The 21,316-nt window shown below is 40.1% G+C and overlaps 2 protein-coding genes across 3 annotated transcripts in view; one reads left to right on the top strand and one right to left on the bottom strand.

Moving 5' to 3' along the window:
* Positions 1-298: 298 nt before the first annotated feature.
* LOC115257160 (splicing factor U2af 38 kDa subunit) lies at positions 299-2,382 on the bottom strand. Its single transcript, XM_029856555.2, has 3 exons — positions 2,223-2,382; positions 1,994-2,148; positions 299-1,118 (listed from the first exon to the last, which is right to left on the bottom strand). The coding sequence occupies exons 1-3, from the start codon at positions 2,264-2,266 to the stop codon at positions 595-597; spliced, it is 723 nt and encodes a 240-aa protein (XP_029712415.1). The 5' UTR covers positions 2,267-2,382; the 3' UTR covers positions 299-594.
* A 1,131-nt stretch (positions 2,383-3,513) lies between these two features.
* The window catches only part of LOC109423201 (leishmanolysin-like peptidase), a 122,401-nt gene continuing 104,598 nt past the window's right edge, over positions 3,514-21,316 (top strand). The window contains exon 1 of one of the 2 annotated variants that reach the window (XM_062846047.1): positions 3,514-4,383. In XM_062846047.1, the coding sequence (XP_062702031.1) occupies positions 4,165-4,383 (219 nt within the window). In that variant the 5' untranslated portion in view covers positions 3,514-4,164. The remainder of the gene's footprint in view (positions 4,384-21,316) is intronic. The other variant, XM_029852105.2, reaches the window with a different exon arrangement.

Below are 21,316 nucleotides of genomic sequence, written 5' to 3'. Positions count from 1 at the left end.
AGCACACAATATGCTTTCCCGTCGTATTCTAAACGTGCGAAATAGTGGCCCAATGTCACCCCACTTTGGCCCAATGACACCCCGCACGACGGTAGTGGGAAAGAAAACCACTTTTGTGAATACTGTTTAGATTTTGTTAAATTATCGATATAATTTGTATTATAATTTCAGTTTTGAGCGTTGCTTGGGGGTAAATAGGATAATATCTAGAGAAACTTCTGAAGTAGTCGTTTCCTATTGTCAAGATTTTACTACAGAAAAGTTCAACGATGTTCGGATAAATAAGTAAAATATCGGATTACGTTCGGGAATTGTTATGTTACAGTGACATGAGTTTATTAAAATAATGCAAATTGCTGGAAAATATCCAGCCCTTTGAGAAAGTAGCCAGTCTGGTACAGATTTTGTGTGCTAGTTTTACTTTAGTAATCGTCAAATGTCTGAGAGGCTGGTAGAAAGTTAGTTTAAATCATAGAGCAAACTGTCAGGTCGCCCACCTTTAGCAGATTTATGAGAACGCAATAATTCTTTAACTAAACATTGTCTTTTTACCAGCATCTAAACTGAATAATCTGGAGTCTGCTAATGCTTGCTTCAGTATCTTCCCTTGCGTCCATTATCGTTTCGTTCAGGTCCTTTGCGATCACGGCTTCTAGATCGACGACGATCGCGAGGGGACCGGTCACGACCGCCGCCTCCACCACCGCGTTTTGGAGAACGTGATCTGGATTTGGATCGTCCGCGGCGTCGCGAGTACAGATATCGACGCAGTTCGCGCGAAATCGGCTTCAGGTGCATGAAGTTGCAGAATCCCGATCGAGTGCACTCTCCCATTTCGTACTGACGACAACAGGCTTCACGAAAGTCCGTCACCGGCGACAACTCAGAATAGACCGGACGTCCACCAAACCAACGATTGTTTAGGTCTTTGGCAGCTCTTTCAGCGTCTTCCTCGCGGCGAAATTTAATGTATACATTCCCTACCAAATGATCGCCCAAGTTATCGCAAACATTCATCTCTTCAATTTCGCCGTACTTGTCCTCGCACTCGACGAAAACGTCTTCGAAGAAATTGTCATAATGCTCCTGCATTTCTTCATCGGAAACGTTTGCCACCACTGTAAGTATATTAACAGGAGGTAAAAAATGTTAAGATTAAGGTTTATGATTGTATGTTATAGGTACATAAGATGCCAATTACCATTAACCCTTAAAGGGATACCTTCATGGCCTCAGTTTCGTATCCCTTTTAGGGTTAATGTTTCAGTATGTTCAAGTAATTACGTATTATGTTATATCCTCATGTGAATCAAGAATAATGACTTTTGAATTTTTCGTCGTTATAGGGTAACTTACGTATTTTTGGCAGTTTAGTTCTCTTCGTCGTGTTTTTTTTTAAAACCTGTTAAACTTAAAATTAACATCTAATCTTTTTCAATCAAGCTAAATTATACGGTCTAGTGTCAGGCAATTAGACCTTCAAATAACTTCCATGACGAAGAAAACAAACTTGCCAATAATACCCAATGTCACCCTATAACAATTTATTTTAAAAAATATTGATTCAAATCAAACACGAGTTTGAACGCCGGTCAATACGCATTTCGTTTAAAGGTCGAATAACAAAACCATTAGATTATTAGCCTAATTCGAATCTAGTTCAAATCGTGGCAAAACGTATGAAAACAGGGTTTTGTACCATTCAGGTAGATGAAGCTATTTTGTAAATCAGTTTATATCTAATAACTTAATTTTTGGCATACGGTGAGATACGTACAGTATCTAACCCTATACAAAAAAATCAAATCAATTGGTATGACATTGACTTAGTTACATCAGAAAGTGCCCGAAATAGGTTCATCTGCCCAAATGGTACAAACCCAATTGTTTTGTCCATTCCAGAACAAGCGTAGAGATAAGATCAGTAGTTGTTAGCTCACAAATATGTCTGGCAGCACTGAACTTACTGCGAATGAGGCGAGGGAAAACTTACGGTGACTTCCATCGGCAGATTTGGCCGAATTCTGCGGGTTGACGTACAAATTCTGCAGCAAACACGTCTGGGAGAACGTTGGCTTATTGTGGATGCGGGAACAACGATCGCCGTGCCGGCATGCTCCAATCTTGAAGTAAAAAGAGCAGTTGACCCTGCGAGAAAAACAAATGCCGAACACGTTAGCACCATATTATTCCGAATATTCCAATGAATGTACGCTACTTACTTGTCTTTCTCCGTGCCGAAAATCGAGGCTAGATATTCAGCCATCGTTTACGGTATGAATTAGACGGCCAAAACTCGTTATGGATGGATTTTTCGACTGAAATTGCTCACGGCCCAAAAGTACGAAGCGAATTTTCCTGGAAGCTTGTAAAAATGGCGAACCGACTCCTCGCTGTCACAGAACTGTCAAAATGTGAGATTCAGCCCTTCAGTATTGTATTATCATACACGGAGAAAAAAATCATCAGTTCTGGGCGTTCGATTTGAATACACGATGAACTATTTTTCGGGTTTATTTTACTCAAAAGTAAGAAAACGAGAGACGAACCAGCCAAGGGCTGAAAGTCTCTTTAATAAAGACAAATCAATCAATCAAAAGTAAGGGTGCTATTACACTCTTTGCCCAGACGCCAAATACAGTAGACGTTCGCTCGGTGCAAACGATTTAACTGCAATAGGCCTTTTCATGTGACAGATCCGTGCATGCATTTGTTTACAAAGCTTGAACAACAGCTGCTAACACGAACGTGTCATCTTCATAGAAGAACTGTCAAACGCCCGAAAAAACAGCTGATTTAAGACGTCACATGAAAAGGCCTATGCTTTTTAACTACAAGTCCGCTAAGGGAACGTTCAAAAATTACGTCCAACATTTGGGGGGGGGGGGGGGGGGGGGGTTCTAGAAAAATGTGACAGTACGTGTATTAGGTATAGGAAAATAGCGTGACAGAGGGGGGAGGGGGGGTCTACAAATCCCAAATAATAATGGACGTAATATTTGAACCTTCATTCAACCTTCGTTCAACCTTCACCTTTTCATTCATGAAATGAGCGATCAGCTGATCCGAAACGTCTCGTAAAATGGCTCATTGTCGTCGCGGTTGAAACCCGAAGTTTCCCCACACCCGACAATCGAATTTTCTCAAAATCCATACGTGCAACATAACGTCGGACGTAATGCACTGGACAGCGGACCTGGCCCTCTATCCAGCACACTGTGCCCGACGTACGTCTGACACAGGATTTATGAGAAAAAACAATTCTCGCATTTTTTCCGATTTTCAACTGCACGAACAATAAAATCCCCAAAATCCCTGAACAACTAAGCTTTTGAGCTGCAAATTGCCCTTAATCAAAAATCGGTTTGCATTACATTTCTGAATGGATTCTAAATGACATTTTGTAACTGCCAAAGTGTTTGTTTGTAAACAAAAACAAGCAAAGAAGTATTGTGTTTAACACAAAGCAAACAAAACAGTCTGTTGCAGTGTGAGTGTTGGTGATTTTGCTCGTGCATTTTTCGCTAGTGGTGCTGTTTGTTGCTTGATTCGCGTCTCGCTCGTGATGTTGAAAAGCCATTCATTGCTGGATTGGCTGGTGGCGGCTGGCGGGCCAGGCTTATGCCGCGGTGGTGTGCAGATTACTACATCGATTCAATAAAGCCGATCGTGCGAGTAGACGAGACTTTCAGTAAAGTGAATGCATCCGACGTGATCGGTTCGCGGATTTCCGTGCCTGCTTGTTCCACTCTTTAGTCTAGCGTGTTGTTCTGTATGCGGTTCAATTTCTTACGATTCGGTGCTCGGAGTGAATATCAACCAGTTTTGCGAACCATTCGCGAGTGTCCCTGTTTTTAGCAGACGTCTGCTGCTGCGTGTATGAAGCTGCACCACTGGGATGTTTATTGTGAGCGGTTCACGGTGAAAAAAATATTAATTCAAAGGCCCTCGGTGCTGTGCGAATGAATTGCCCAAATGAAAGTGCAAACGAAAGGAAAAGTTTTCTAGTGCTTGCTTTCAATGTTTTATAAACAAACTTGTGTATATGAATATTGTTTTACTGTGGCTCAAAACTTGTAAAACGCTGAACGTAATCACAATATTGTGATTAGTGATAAAACTTACAGTAAAGTTTATAGAAACGTAAAATCAATAAGGTGCAGCATGGAGCAATTGGCAATGGCAACCAGAAAGAAATACACCGCAAACTCCGATACGTTCTCATTGTCGTTCGCAGCCCAGAAGATTTTCTTCTTGGCAATTTTGTCCGTCACGTTGCATATGGTGGTGAATGGCGAAAATGTTGAAAACTATGGTCCAAGCGGTGGTCTTCAAAGCCACGACCACAAGCACTGCAAGCATCAACACCCCAAAGCACACGAGGTAAGTGCACCCTTCTACCCACTCGGTAGCGTACCATCGATCGGGTATGCTTTAACCTTTAGGTTTTTGTGTAGCTGGCTATGGATACCAGCCTTACTATAGATTGGCTAATTTGGTCTTCACGCGTCAGCGTAAAATCTGGTGCTCTTAGAATACAACTGTAGGGTCATTTCATTTTTGAAATGACGTTTGAAGCTATACTTTGGGGCAAAGTTGAAATTCATTAATATGTTTTATTATGTAGTGCTTAACAGTATACAAACACTTTTGTTTGTTGTTTTATATAATTACAAATTACCATTTTTATCAAAAAAAAAAAAAAAAAAAAAAAATAAACTAACGTATCCATTTAGGTACATACTACATCACGATAAATTTTACAATTCTCGCTCCAACCCCTTGGTACTGGCGTTTGCTATATTTAATACTTATTTTAATCTATATAAATAAAAGTGGGTTGGTGTTTGTATTTCACGAATAAACTCGAGAACGAATCAACGGATCAAGAAAATTCTTTCACTGTTGGTTTCGTCCAGGGCTCCGACGTGTTCGTGCGAAATTACATTACATTACATTTCACTTTACTGTTCGATTTTTTTTCATGCATAATGATCGAATTTTAAGTGTTGCATCATGGTGGCTCCGGAGGAGTGGAAGGAACGGGTAATCTGGCCCAATCACAAGAAACGCGACCATTTGCAATGTGAGAACTCAAGAGGAATCACCATTTTGAGTGCTGCTTACAAAGTGCCATCCCAGATCATCTTCCGTCGTGGGAAGTTATCAAGCCGGCTTCATCGATAGCCGTTCGACAACGGACCAGATCTTCACTGTACGGCAAATCCTCCAGAAATGTTTAAAAAAAACACACGTACAATAGTCAGGTCCCAATCAGGTGCAAACAATGGAAATGTTATAAGTTCGTTGTTGGAAATTGATCGTTTTAGCTAAGAAATAATCGTGTCAAAATTTGATGTCCATATCTCAAGGCTTAGTGGTCCCTCGAGGGTCCTAAAGTTGATAAAAATTGTATGGAAGTAAAAAAACATGACATTTTTGTCGGCGAAAAAAATACGCTATTGGTGTTCGCAGTAATAGTGTTGGAGGGCAGGGAGCACGAAGGGAGGACCACGTGACATGGCGAGCATTGGGCGTGCCCGAGAATGGAGATCGTCAGCCACAAACCGAGTACCGTAAACCGGGGTCAAATTCATCAATCGGGGACTAGATTGTTATTCCATTCCAGCAACTTCTATACGTTGTTATGATCATAAAGTTCTTACCTTATTCTATTCATGGATGTCTAGATATGAGTGTGGATTTTAAGTTTTCAGAAAAAAAGTAGTCTTATATTACTTTTTTAAGGGTTTTCAATGTGTTTCTTGCTTACATGAAACCGTTATTACTTAACAATCGATTGCCATTAGTAACGTATGCATTAAAAAAAGATACTTTTTTCGAAGTGAGCTGAAATAATGTCTAAGCAAAAATAAAAAAGTGTTGTATTTGGTTGCGTATAATCATATTTTCACTATATCTTTTGAATGCACTCTTCAAAATCATTGAGAAACTTGTGAGAAAAAAAAAGGAATCAATGGAACCCAAAGTTTCAAAAAACAGCAAATTTCGACTCATAATTATATCATGCTTATCGTCTAGGTAGATTCATAATGAAAGAAGATATCATTATCCGCATGATATTTTTAAATCTACTAGGATACCTTTAATGAACATGTGATGCCATTGATGTAAAAGTTGACTACTGTTTTGAAGGAAAATTGGTTATCCAAAGAGAACTATGATTTTAACGATTTTTCTACGAAGTAACGCCGAACTTCAAAATCCCATTGATGATCACGATCCTTCAAGTTTTTCGTAGATTTTCATCAAAGATATAGGGTCTGGGACCATTTGGACAGGAGCACCTATTTTGGGCACTTGGTGCTATAACTCAGTTAAATTTAAACCGATTGACCTGAATTTTTGAACATGGCTAGATACTGTGCTTATCTGATCGTGTTTCAAAAATCAAGGCAATCGGTTCAAAATTGACTGAGTTGTAGCAGCAAGTGCCCAAAATAGGTGCTCCTGCCCAAATGGTCCCAGACCCTACTCGTAAGAATTTTCGAACAATTTTATCTCAATGGAAAAACTAGGTGCATCACAATGTACCTAGTTTATTACCTCAGTTGAAAACCACGCAAAAAAAAACATTTTATTTTTCAACACTTTTTTTTCCTAATAGTTATAGTATTGAACTTTACAGTGAATGCCCTAGCCAAGATCACAGGGTTCGACGGTATTAAAGTGAAGGATGTTAATTGTAATTCCTGTAATGAAAATATCACCTTTAACACTTTAATGCGCCTCCAACGGTTCATTGCGAACCGGCTACTACAGATGGAGTATGGCTGATTTATCAGAAATGCTCGGTAAACAGGAGGGACCTGCTGGGGTCTAGTAGTTTCTATACCCAGAAAACAGTTCCGGTCGATTGAGTCTGGGAAGGTTTCAAGAGTCGTTGTGGATCATAATGCAAATTTTTGTGTTTTGTGACGAGTCTCGGAATCTTTTTTGAATCAGCAGACTTTGAGCTGTTTCCTGGGCTTCCCACTATTCGGTTAATTTTTAAAAATACATTATACAAATACAAATTTAATTCAAATATGAAATAATTAGTAGTATCTCGCGTATTCAATTTGCTAATACATAGTTCTCAATATTTGATGTGCTTTCGTGATTCAATTTTCTCTATAATTTTCAATATCAATTTGAAATAACTAATAAATTAATAGTGGGAAGTGCAGCATTTAACAGTGCTTGCTTATAGATTCGAAGCTAATGTGTGATCAAGACGAAATCGACAAAAACTGACTACTTCGACTTTGACTAACGTAGACTATTTATGACAAATTAGATATTTTTACATTTTTCGACTGAGTGTATGAAGGTTTTCTTTAATATGGACTTATTTGGACCGATGCTGATAGTGCTAGGAATGTTGACGAAAGACAACTTTCAAAGATAATAAAGACAATACTAAAATGAGGATCAACGAAAATGGACATAACAAACACATCGACTATCTAACAGATCATAGGCACACCAAAGATTACTGAATTATAGGGCACAGCATAAATATGAACAATAACATTCTTCATATCTTGACATGACAAAAAACAAATACAAAATCGACCATATGACAACACCGAAACTTTCACACCTTCTACCGTAACCTTCTGAGTCAGTACGCAACAGTGTCTTACTGGACGACATGTTCCGTGCACGGCTGGTGAACTGCTTCCGAAGGATTACGTTCTCTATCCTATCCAAAGGCCTAGTGAATTGTCGTTGTCCGCGCAAACGCGAGACGCTTGTGCGCACAGTGATGGGAGAGGTTTCTACGTCCGTCGGCGTGCCGCTAGGAACCTTTAAAAAAAAAAAAGTATTAAACTTTACAGTGAATGCATATTTCGCTTGAAAATTGGAGTGCACATACTGAACATATTGTAGAATCAGGTAATATTTTCAAATATGACACTCGAGCGTGAAATATCGCCATGAAAATTGGGTGAAAAGGTCTATTTTATTTAATGCATACGTTTTTACCTGTTAGCTTTATGTAATAACATTTTTATGAAACCTTTATGGTGGTGTAATGCAGCTATTCTAGACAAGCATCAGCTATTGAACTGTTAGATTTTGTTTCAAAAGTAATTTAATGTGTCAGAACTCGCTTATTTCATACGATAAACGCCTGAGGGTAGGCAATTTCGTGGGTTTAAATTCCAAAAATTATTTAGCTTTTTATCAGCCGAATTCACTAGTTGCAAGAGTTTTGACGCGTTATTCGTGTTCAGAAGATGAAAAATGTTTAATTGCATGCTGATTAATTTCACCTCAATGGGTATTTTTTTGCTTTTAAAATTATTAAACTTTATGTTAAAATTTGATGATGATTTTGTTCTACCATCTATTGTTGCAAGGCAACTGCCTATATCACTGGAATAATCTTGTCGATTTCCCGCTGCTTTCTTTGAAGAGTGAAACATTGGAAGCATCAAACGTGTCCGTGCCTTTTAAGTCTCATTTCTTGCTTCGTATGTATTTACCGTATTTATGTACTCATGTGCGGTCTAGAAAAAATTAAAATTAAAATTCAGAAGTATTTCATTACGACAAATTTAATTGAAAGTCCCATTGCAATTATTGTCAATAGAAGAGGCTGGTCGACTTCCGATCGGTAATTCAAATTAACCACCATTTTTTTTATTGGAAATAGACACGCCGCCCAACATGTCAGTATCGCCTGAGGAAATGGTCGTTAATGACCTCAATTTTAACGCATATTATTGAAATTAGATCGGCATCATTGCCAGCCAGTGGAAGGAAGGCGGCGGCAACGTGATCGGTTTCAATGTCCTCCGCAATAGAAACCTATTTTTTGGTTGTTTGAATTTCTCCAAGACATCAATAGTGTTTTTCTAAATGTAATTATATGGGATTTGCATCGGTTTCAAGAAACTCATTTCTCTTTATTTTTTGCGTACCCATTCTACCACAAAACCTCGGATATTGTGTATTCTAACTGGTTATACAGTGTAATAATAAGAAAAGCGATTCAAATTAATACGTGTTTTGGCTTAAAAGGACTACTTAGCTGGACATTACCAACATTAGCAGTATGTAATGAAATGTACCTACTGTTAAATTATTTCAAATTATATATTGAAAATTTGACGAATACGTTCTATTACATGTTTGGCATCAAGTTTACCCCAAGAGCTTTTAGGCGAACCAGTAAAATTTTTTTGAAAAGACATATCTCATAAAAGTAATGGCAACTACTTTTATTTTTTTTCACAATAATGGCAGATATGTAACTCAATTAATGCGTAATCAATCACTGCAATGATATAAATATAATTTCCTGTTGAAAAATGTGCATCATCATCACGGTACATGTAGGTATGTATATATAATTTATCCGTAAAACGTTTACATCGGAGATAAAATATCGGCGCGATAATTCCATAAAGAAGCTAGCAACTGCGGAAACGTTCTGTTTTCAAGTATCACTTGCAGCAAGGTATGACGACCGTTCTCTTTCCATTAGAGAACAATTGACATAAGTGTACAATGCCTTGTAAGCGTCATAATGCCAAAAGCATGAGAACCTCCTCACCACCAGACGGATGAATGTATCTGAACTGCATGATTGTGGAATACGAATTAGATAATCAAACCGTGTGACAATCTAGGATGGATAGGTATGAAGTGTTCGACGTCGAGATGTAAAACAAGCCATATAATTAGCTTGAAATGTCATATGTCAAGCAAATCGTTGTCATTGGTTTATGCGTGGTTTATGTTTGCCTCAATAGCGTGGAGTATCATAACGGAGCTTGAGTAAACAAATTTGCTGTGAGTCTAACTAGTTGTTCGTTATTACTATTTTGAGACTTATGGGTAAGAAGGCCCTGCGAGAATAAGTGATATCTGAACCTTCACACTCTTAAAAGAATCATTGTTTCAAAGTGCATAGTTGGAGTATGTGCAACAAAAAAATCCTACCTTTTTTTACGCGCCAGGTGCGGACAATCATTTTAAAATTCTAAAATAATTTTCAAATTACAAATGGAAAGAGGGAAATATTTTTGATCTATGTTTGCACACCGATTGCTCTTATGAGAGGATGATAACGAATTTATTGTATATTATATTGAAACATTGTAACCAGTGTAGCAGGGGTCGGGAATTTTTCTCCTGTGCATATCGTGAAGGCATAATGTTGTCTGTCGATCGGGATACCGTAATCCATGAACGAAGTTATCGGCGAGGCGAAATTGATCAAGAGTTATTCCACCAAACTAAGCATACCTACATGACTCCAAAATGAAAATGGATGTATAAAACATTCACTTGATAAAACCCCAAGTGCCAAAGGAGCTATGTTAAGCTAGCATAACTTTACACGTATAATTTAAGCTGATTCAAAGTGGAAATGGGCAGTTACAGAATCAAATTGATATTAAACTGATATGTATAATCCCAGCAGTCGCATAATCGCTCTTTTCCATTTTAAATCAACTTCAAGCGTTCATGTAAAGTAATGATTGCGTTATATACATACACCCCAAAATTTGCAGCTGCGTTTCTTTCTGCAAAAGCTTCAAAGAGAATTTGTAGCAGAATTGCTAGTGAAATATTCTAGTTGGTTAGTGTTATTTCTAATCATAGTTAGTTATATAGTGTTATTTCTAATGATAGTTATATAGTGTTATTTCTAATGGAAATTCATTCATTTTTTTTAGTTCAACATCAAATTTACAATAACACTGAATTAACAATTTGCTGCGCTCCACGTCTTCTACCGGTCGGATGACTTTCGAGAACCATTTCAGTCGGGTTGCTATCTGACATCCTGATGACGTGACCCGCCCACCGTAGCCTCTCGATTTTCGCGGTATGGACGATGGTTGGTTCTCTCAGCAGCTGATGCAGCTCGTGTTCATTCGCCTTCTCCAAGTCCCATCTTCCATGTGCACTCCGCCGTAGATGGTACGCAACACCTTCCGTTCGAAAACTCCAAGGGCGCGTTGGTCCTCTGCACGTATGGTCCATGTTTCGTGCCCATAGAGAACCACTGGTCTAATCAGCGTTTTGTAGATAGTTAACTTTGTGTTACGGCGAACTTTATTCGATCGTAGAGTTCTACGGAGACCAAAGTAAGCACGATTTCCTGCCACAATGCGCCTCTGAATTTCTCTGCTGGTGTCATTGTCGGCGATCACCAGTGCGCCCAAGTACACAAATTCTTCAACCGCCTCGATTTCATCACCGTCTATATAAATTCGGGGTGACAGGCGCGGTGATTCCTCCCTGGAGCCCTTTGCAATCATGTACTTTGTCTTCGACACATTAATGACTATTCCGATTCAACTGGCTTTACTCTTTAGTCGGATGTACGTATCCGCCATCGTCTCAAATTTACGAGCAATAATATCAATATCATCAGCGAAACCAAGCAGCTGAACGGACTTAGAGAAAATCGTTCCACTCGTTTTTATCCCCGCTTTCCTAATTACACCCTCTAAAGCAATGTTGAACAGCAAGTACGAAAGACAATCACCTTGCCGCAACCCTCTGCGAGATTCGAAGGGACTCGAGAGTGTCCATGATACTCGAACTACGCACATCTCTCGATCCATCCAGTTTATCCGGGAATCCGTATTCGTGCATAATCTGCCATAGCTGTTCTCGATCGACTGTATCATACGCCGATTTGAAATCGATGAACAAGTGATGTGTGGGCATGTTGTATTCGCGACATTTCTGCCACACCTGGCGGATGGCGAACATCTGGTCTGTTGTAGCGCGTTCACCCCTAAATCCAGCCTGATATTGCCTCACGAACTCTCTAGCAATCGGTGATAGACGGCGGCATAAAATTTGTGAGAGTATCTTGTAGGCAGCACTCAGTAGTGTGATCGCGCGGTAGTTCCCGTAATCCAACTTGTCGCCCTTTTTGTAGATGAGACACACGATACCTTCCATCCATTCCTCCGATAATACTTCCTCCTCCCAAATCTTGGTACTGACCCAGTTTAATGCTCGCACCAGTGCTTCTCCACCGTATTTTAGGAGCTTGCTTGGTAGTTAATCTGCTCCAGCGGCTTTGTTGTTTTTCAAGCGGCCAACCTCTTCCTCAATCTCTTGGAGGTCAGGGGCCGAAAGTCTTTCGTCCTGTGCACATACCGTATGCGTGATAATGTTTGCACCATCGTCAAATAAAATTCCAGTTTGACTTGTGAAGACAATGTATTGGTTTTATTTGCAGGCATTTAAGCTATTACTCATATCCTAGTAGGCTGTGAATAAAAAGTGTTGATTTCCTTAGTTTTACACTTGCATAATGACTAAGTGGTAACCTAGCTCGTGATTTGTCCACGCGCAAATGTCGAAAAGTATCCGTGGTAGTGTCAAAGTCAAGATTAACAATTTTTGAATTTATTTTTTTATTTTGACATTGCATAATGGTGTAGACATTGGCACACAAACAAAAGTTATAATAACTATTGATTCTGGAATTTGGTACGGATCGATAGTTTTTCGGAAATCGAAAAAAACGGAGGTTGAGTTCGGGCAAATTCAAGACTTACTTATATGGCGCTACTCGTAGCTCCTGGATGCCATTGGTAATAATGTAAGTTTTTTTTTCTATGGTCGAAGGATCATAAAGGCCACCGTAATTTTCCTTTTCGATATGCCATGCCGTTAAATCGCTGATTTCGCGTTTCTTTGCCATTTTTCTCATTGAGCGCATATAATTCACCCAAATCTTATTTTTGGTGGCAGCGATAGCTTTATTAATCCATGTTAACCTTGGATGACCAGTGGACACCTTCGGGAATAGTTGCCCTTGCTTTTTTTCGGTCTAAGACTGTTTTACGGTTCTCCTGAACACTCCTGAAATGTCTTTAACATTTGCGCGTGGACAAGTCCCGACTACCGCTGCTACCCCTACATGGTGCAAATTTTAAACTTAAGAAATCGGATTTTTTTACCCGCAACCTACTGTGATATGAGATAGAGCTTACGTACATGCAATAAAAACCAAGACATTGTGTGTACAGGTGAGATGGGTACCTTATTTGTACGATGGTGCAAACATTATCACGCATACGGTACTCCTAGATCTGCTACCACGCCACCTTCGGTACTAGCAACGTCGCCATTGAGGTGCTCATCGTAATGCTGCCGCCACCTCTCGACCACCTCACGCTCGCTCGTGAGAATATTCCCGTGATTATTTCGGCACATGTCGGCTTGTGGCACAAAGCCTCTGCGCGAGCGTTTCAGCTTCTCGTAGAACTTTCGTGAGTCCTTTGCGCGGTACAGCTCTTCCATCGCTTTGCGATCTCGTTCTTCCTGCTGGCGCTTCTTCATCCGGAAGACTAAGTTCTGCCTGTTCCGCGCCTGTCTGTAACGTGTCTCATTTGCTCTCGTACGGTGTTGCAGCATTCTCGCCCATGCTGCATTATTCTGGTTTTTTCAACTGTTCACACTCACCGTCGTACCAGTCGTTTCTGTGATTCGGAGTCGCGAAGGCTAGTGCTGTAGCCGAGGTACTACCTATGGCGGATCGGATGTCCCTCCAGCCATCTTCAAGTGTAGCTGTGCCAAGCTGCTCTTCCGTTAGTAGGGCCACTGCTAACTGCTGCGCGTAGTCTTGAGCCACTTCCACGTTACGCAGCTGCTCGATGTTGAGCCGCGGCGTTCGACTTCGACGTTCGACACGTAGTGATAACTGTCGAAAGTTTTAAACGCATGCATACAGCGACTACGTAGTGATCCGAATCTATATCGCACTACGGTATGTGCGGACATTGATTATATCCGAGAAGAATTTACCGTCGATTAGAACGTGGTCGATTTGGTTTTCTGTTTGGTGGTCGGGTGATCTCCAGGTGCCTTTCTGGATATCTTTGCGGGGGAGGAAGGTGCTTTGGACTACCATATCACGGGAGGCTGCAAAGTTTACGCATCGCTGGCCGTTATCATTCGATACGGCGTGCAGGCTGTTTCGCCCGATTACCGGTCCGTACATTTCCTCCCTTCCTTCCTGCGCGTTCATGTCGTCGACAACGATTTTCACGTCACGCGGCGAGCAACCATCGTATGTTTGCTCTAACTGCGCGTAGAACGCTTCATTCTCGTCATCAGGTCTCCCTTCGTGTGGTCAGTGGACGTTGATGATGCTGTAGTTGAAGAAACGGCCCTTAACTCTCAACATGCACATCCTTGCATTGATCGGCTACCACCCGATCACACGTTGTCGCATCTATCTTGCCCAACACTATAAACCCTGTTTCCAGTTCATTGGTGGTGCCACAGCTTTGGTAGAAGGTAGCCGCTCGATGCCCGCTTTTCCACACTTTCTGTCCAGTCCAACAAAGTTCCTGTAACGCCACGATGTTGAAGTTACGGGGATGTAGTTCGTCGTAAATTATCCTGTCACATCCTGCGAAACCTAGTGACTTGCAATATGGAATATTCCAAGTTTGCAATCGTAGTCCTTATTTCGTCGCGTGGGTCTTTGCCGATTGTATCGAGTCGTATTTTCTCCTATTTTATTCGCAATGGGGATTTTTACGGGTGGCTTATTGGGCCTACGCCAACACTCCTGTCTCGCCGGAGGGCCATCGTGCCAGTTCTGTTTAACGTCCCAACCAACACTAGGACGACCACGCTGATGGGGCTACCACCTTGGATCTAGCTGGGCGTGGCGCAGCGTTCTTACTCAGCCGCTGGATGCCAGAGCAGACGCTGTTTGAGCCGCACCTCCTTGGTGAACAGACGCTCGGGTCGTACCTCCTCAATCTAGCTGAAGTCAGAAGGACAACAGTGCCCAGACTGCACTACTAGCTAAGCACACAAGTCTTAGCTGGTGGACTTTGTCATCGCTTGACCCGTGGAAGCATGAGGTAGGAACTTGTGAGGACCAGAGCTATGTTGGACGCTCTCCTTTTTGACTCACCGTTTTGCAGCCCCCGTATTTCACGGTTCACGTTATTGTCAGCCGTTAGCAAGGAACCGAGGTAAACGAAATCTTCTACCACCTCGAAAGTATCCCCGTCTCTTGTAACATTGCTGCCAAGGCTTGTCCTGTCTCGCTCAGTCCCACCTACCAGCATGTACTTTGTCTTACCCGCATTCACCACCAGTCTGACCTTTGCTGCTTCACATTTCAGGCGGGTGTACAGTTCATGTTCTTGGAGGCGGCTGAGTTGATGAGGCGTAGGCCATTTTCGTTCGTCAGCTGGTGGGCGGTGAACTTACCAATAGTCGGTCTGAATTCCTCCTCCTGGCCTACCTGAGCGTTTAGGTCTCCTATCACTATGATGATCTTGACGTCGTGGTTTGGGCAGCGGTCATACTCGCGTTCAAGCTGCGCCTGAAATGCGTCTCATCAGTGCTTCCGGAGTGAGGGCTGTGCACGTTTATTACGCTGATGTTGAAGAATCGGCCCTTGATCCTCAACCTGCACATTCTTTCGTCGATCGGTCACTAACCGACCACGCGCCTCTGCATTTCGCCCATCACTATAATAGCTGTTCCCAGCTCACGTATGTTGCCGCAACTCTGGTAGATGGTATGATTACCTCTAAAGTTCGCACCATGGATCCTGTCCAACACACCTCCTGCAGCGCTGCGATTCCGAACCCGCGGTCCTTCAGTATATCTGCGAGTATGCGGGTGCTCCCGATGAAGTTGGGAGATCTGCAGTTCCACGTACCGAACTTCCAATCGCAAGTCCCTTTTCGTCGCTGTGGTCGTCGCCATTGGCATCGGTTCGCATTCTTCTCTTGTTGATTTTTCGGTGCTAGTCTTTTTACGGTTGGCTCGCAGGGCCTGACACCAACCCACTAACCCAGGGAGCTGGGCTTACCTTCCCGGAAGCTACTGGCATTTTCTCCAACTATAGTGCTAAATAGCTAGGCTCAAGCGCCAGTCTTCGCCGGGGGTGGTGTTTTTAATGGGCGTCCAGGAGATAATATTTTACCTGAGCTTCCACTCCCAGAAAAAAAATTATGTTAAAATCAAAAAAGGTTTTAGGTAAATTCAAATAAATTGTCAATTTGTACATTTATTAGATAACATACGCTCCCGAAAACAACGGGATTTCGTGGAAACTTTTGGTGAACCTTGCATTGTTTGCAGGAGGAAATCTTGTTTGATGTTGCAGCTGGAACTTGTGAGTTTTGTTATGTTCTTGACGGCGGAACGGGGGCCTCCTCAATGGGTATTGTCGAAATCAATATGTAATTGCGTTAGTTTTAAAAATTAAAATTTGAGATTTAATCATTTTATCAGTTTACAGAATAAACATGAATATTTTCTTTTCTGAATATTTTTGTTTCAAACGAACGAAATTTGTCTCCGTGTATCATATAATCTCTTCTTAGTAGTTGTTTATTGGAAGTTCCAATAATAATTTGCCAAGATTTTGTAGAGATTATACGATAAATGTAATATAATTCCCAAGGTGGGCCAAAATACCTGCCTGGGCCAAAATACGTCCACGACCCTAGTGGGCCTGTCTCAGCGAGAGTTGTTTGGTGCAAGTTAGCCCATAGGAGTAGTGGAATATGGTTATGATTTTCTTACAGTATCCAATCGATTAGTTTATCCAATTTTTACCATGGAACTACAGCTGCTTTTATGTATCCTAGCTACAAGCAAAGTCATCAGACTTAGGACCAATTTCTTCACCTCGGCTTAACCGGTAAGCCAGGCTTACACATATAGTTAAGCCTGGTTTAACGCTTAAGCTAGGGTGAAGAAATCGGGGGTTAACGCTTTAACTGTGTAAAGCCTGTATCCGCAATAATCGGGACACAGAAATACAGCCAGACGCGCCAACTTGGTCAAATTATTGGGGGGCAAAGCCTGGTTTTTCTGATTTTTTGTATGGGAAAATCGAAAAATCGTCAAATATTGGGGGGGCAAAACCATGCTTGCCCCCCCTAAGTTGGCGCCTATGAATACAGCTGTAACTCTGCAATAGATACATTGAAATTGCTCAAATTTTGTCTAACAACATCATAAGATGCGTTCATTTCACCTACAAAATTTCATGTGAATCGGTGCAATACTTTTTGTTGTAGCAATAAAAGAGTAGAATGTGCGCCATTGAATTTTGTACAGCCCCTAGTTTTACTTGTCAGCGCTGTAACTTTTGAATTTGGCAAAGGAAATGGCTGAAATTTTGAACACAAACCTCTCAATCTACATTTGTTGCATAGGCAAAATTTCAAAAAAATCGATTCACTATCAACAATTTTATAGTCAAAAAGTGTATTGGGATTGATCGTGATTTTAGCCTCTCAGACAGCAATCAGGGCCCATATAACCGAGGCGGTAAACGCACGGGTATTCAGCATGACCATGCTGAGGGTGACGGGTTCGATTCCCGGTCGGTTCAGGATCTTTTCGTAAAGGAAATTTCCTTGACTTCCTTGGGCATAGAGTATCTTCGTGCCTGCCACACGATATACACATGCAAAATTGTCATTGGCAGAGGAAGCTCTCAGTTAAAAACTGTGGAAGTGCTCATAGAACACTAAGCTGAGAAGCAGGCTTTGTCCCAGTGAGGACGTTACGCCAAGAAGAGAGAAGAGAGAGAGACAGCAATTAGTCAGCACCCTTCATTGTTTCGATTGTACTATTGAAAGTACTATACCAATAACCATCAAATTTTGCAGGCATTATATACACATAATCAATAACCTTCTGTGAAAATTTTATGAAAATTGACAGAGAAATTTAAAAGTTATAAACAGGCAAACATCGCACATAAAAAACACGAAACATTTTCACTAACACTCACTCCTATCAACACCAGTAGCTTTCAAACCAATTGGTCAAAGTTGATGAAATTTTGCAATAAAGTGTCTCTGTAAGTATCATAACTGCTAACAAAATTTCATAATTATCATCACAGAACTTTGAACTTTAGCGTAAAAGAACCACCTATTATGCGAATGAAAATTGGTAATGATTGTATAAAAAGCTTAAAACCACGTCTGCTTGATTTTCATCCACAGTTAAAAGTAATGCATCGATTTTTATGAAATTTTGCACAAATAATAAACATCCACCAAAGAGTTCTCAGTTAATTATTTGGCGAATTTTATCGATTCATTACAGATCTACAGCCGTACTTCTGTGTCCCGATTATTGCGGATCCAGGCTTTAAGTAAACAATAAACAAATAAACAAAACTATTTTTTCGACTAAAACAATCTTTGGCAAACATAAGCTCGATAATCAAACTTATTTTAATTATTAGTAGAAAACAGTTCACATTAAGTATTTGTCACCGTGGTGCAAGTTACACCACTGTTGCAATTAACCCCGTTTGACGGTACCCGCTTCGGCTCTATAGGCTGCCTAAAAGACACAATCGGCCAAACAAAAAAAAAATACCCAGTTAAATTGTAAAAAAATGCTAAAACTCTTCAGAATATGATAGATTATGTTTTGTCAGTTCGCTATCACATAATCCGTTATTTTACCGTTCTGCCGTTTGACAATGGTAACTGATCCAATGATGGATACAGCCTACACCCACCATTCTCTCAGTTGCGGTAAGTCATTAATCAAGCAACTGTCGCTTAATTACGTCATGGGTCAATAACTGATCAAATTAATCATAAATACGGTAAATTATTGTTATTTTGCAAACCGTCGTCACAGCCACCGCATAAATTTCGAATGGGTCGAAGAAGCCATGCGGATCCAACGGGTGGAAAAGGTCGCGATCGTCTTAGGCATATTTAGGCGAATAGTGAATGTGCCTAAGACGACGACCACAAGAAACGCTCAAACAGCCACGTTTGGAGTAGTCTACAGCCGTGATTTATGATGAATTGAAATCAAGGTTCCGACCGATTCATGATTATGGTCAAATAGCCAGAATGAAATGGTGTCTGATCAATCGGGCGGACGAAGTGCGAATTAGTGTGAAGGGTTTGCCTGCTCGAGCGGATTGCAAATTATGAATTCAAGATGTTATCGTACTGTACAGGTAAATGGTCCCCAGTGTTCTGTATTATAGTTGTGTGTTTACAATCCTAAAGAGTCATACTTAAAGGTCGCTATGGTTGCCTTGCAGTAGAATACACAACTCATATGATTAATTCTTCCAGTGAGGCTCCTGTACTTCAGCATTACATTTAAGCATTTATTATAAAAAAATACATAGAGTAAGTTAAGAAATGAATTTGAATGGGGCGAGTACGTTTGAAGTGTTCGAGCTCAAATTAAATGGGAAAATCGGATGTTAAGGTTGCTAGAAACATTAAATAATATAATTTGCGATAATGCTTTATGGAACCAAAATTAACCAAACTGAAATTTTGAACTCGATCTTTTATTTGAGGCGTATAGAAACCTTACATACCTTATTTCGAGAATGCTCAGTCATGTAACAACTCTAGGATTAAGGATAAAGCAACTCAAAATTCTTCAAAATGTACATATGCCCAATCTGTAAAAAAACCTAGAGGTTCATTCGCTTCTATAAATAAAGATATTAGAAGGATTGGGTATCCATGTTTACGCAAAAAAACGTCCCATTTTCTTTGTTTTTTTTTTGTGAAAAATTGCTTCTTGAGATTCAGGCGTTTGAAGTTCTGATGCACCGTTGAAGCGGGATTTCAAGACGTTTGTCCTTAATATGTTTACCTATTTCCAGAAATTATTTTTTTTCAAAATTTCGTTTAAAAAAGGTTTTTGTGAAACTGAAAAAATTTTCCACCAGGAAAAAAAAATCACGAGATACCTTGATCGTTTCTCTAACTGTGTATGGAAACCGAATTGAAAAAAAAAAATGGTCTGAACGGATAAAAATCCGGAACTCGAAACTGGCAATATGCGTCATGCTTTGCTTAAGAAATAAGAGGGTTATAAGCAAAGGGGTTCAAGTGACAAAAATGTACTTTCAAGTAAATGGGGTTTAAAGTTCTTCACCAATTTTTCATACCATACAACATGTATGGTATGGATCACTAAAAAATCGACCCAATTTTCTCCGATTTGATGTAATCTTCCTATTTATCGTGAAAATAATCTTGAAGTTGCTAAAAGCTAGAAGTATAAAGATTGTTTTTGATGTGCTTAGCTGAAAATCGTCAAATACCCCCCTTTTCACCTGGGCCTCTCAAATGTGTTTTAAAACTTGATTTATCGACTGTTAAGTTTCTTGGGATGCAATCTCCCAAATCAAAGGAAACATAAATTCAGCGCAACGTATTTTGTTTTCTTATTGGGATCACTAAAATAAGTTTTACAATAAATTTCGTTTTTACATTTCTATTTGTGCGCCATTACAAGAGGCCGCCTGTTTTTTTTGTCACTGAGTGTTTAATTTCAACGTTAAATTGTCCTGTTGTTGTTTGTCAAATCACTATCATTCAAAATTTTAGTTAGGTTGACCACATAACTGTAAGAAAAAAACTATTAGAAACAGATATAGGGGGGTTAGGGGCATAATGGATACTCTAAGCCAACCTTTTTGAGGTGGCGACCCCCTTTAAGAATTAACAAAACATCTGCGGCCCAATGAAAATTTTTAGAAAAAAAAATATGAATTAAATTAACGAAACCGAGTTTTTTTTTTTTGACGTTGCCAGAAATTTACTGTGGGGGGGATTTTTGGACGATCAATGATACGTTTTTTTTTTATTTGACACTCACATTTCGTAAATAATGATGTCATGTACATTCAGTTTAAGTCGTAGCTGAAAAAATAGCGGCGCAGCCGAAATTTTTTTTCTTCTAGAGGCGTTTTATACTGAAAATTTCTTTCTTAAATTGTGGTTTTTGGGGGTGGTCGTGGTGGTATACAAAATTAAAAATTGGTATAATTTGCACAAAATAGAATAAAAATTTAACAATTTTTGGTAACATCGCGACCCCCCTGGACTGGCTCCACGGCCCCCAGGGGGGCGTGGACCACCGGTTGGGAACCCGTGCTCTAAGCAAATATATATACTTATTAGGCATGTAAAACAAATGAAAATTTAACATGTTATCAGTGTTCTTGCAACTTTACCTTATACACTACATGTTTAAATCATTTACAGCAGGTAGAATCTCTTTATTGTGAGGAAATACACATGCAACATGGATTCTATAAATTTATTGGAATTCAATCACTATTCATTGACTGCAACGGATAATGGCATTCACGTAGAAGCTCTTTACACTGCCTCTAGCAAGGCATTTGACCGCATTGATATTGCAATGCTACTCTGCAAATTACAAAAAATGGGTATTGAGCCTCGACTTCTTAAATGGCTTGAATCGTAACTTACAAACCACCAACAAATAATAAAAGTCAAAGGAAAAACATCAAGGAAAAAAA

The sequence above is a fragment of the Aedes albopictus genome, chromosome 1 (genome assembly GCF_035046485.1).
Source record: "Aedes albopictus strain Foshan chromosome 1, AalbF5, whole genome shotgun sequence".
NCBI lineage: Eukaryota > Metazoa > Arthropoda > Insecta > Diptera > Culicidae > Aedes > Aedes albopictus.
This window is presented reverse-complemented; position numbering and strand designations above follow the sequence as displayed.

Bases quoted from the DNA above. Each gene is read 5' to 3' on its own strand.
- LOC115257160 (XM_029856555.2), bottom strand. From the start codon at position 2,266: ATGGCTGAATATCTAGCCTCGATTTTCGGCACGGAGAAAGACAA. The intron at 2,149-2,222 runs GTAAGTAGCGTA...TTTTTCTCGCAG, and splicing joins TTCGGCACGGAGAAAGACAA to GGTCAACTGCTCTTTTTACT. The intron at 1,119-1,993 runs GTAAGTTTTCCC...ATATACTTACAG, and splicing joins ATCTGCCGATGGAAGTCACC to TGGTGGCAAACGTTTCCGAT.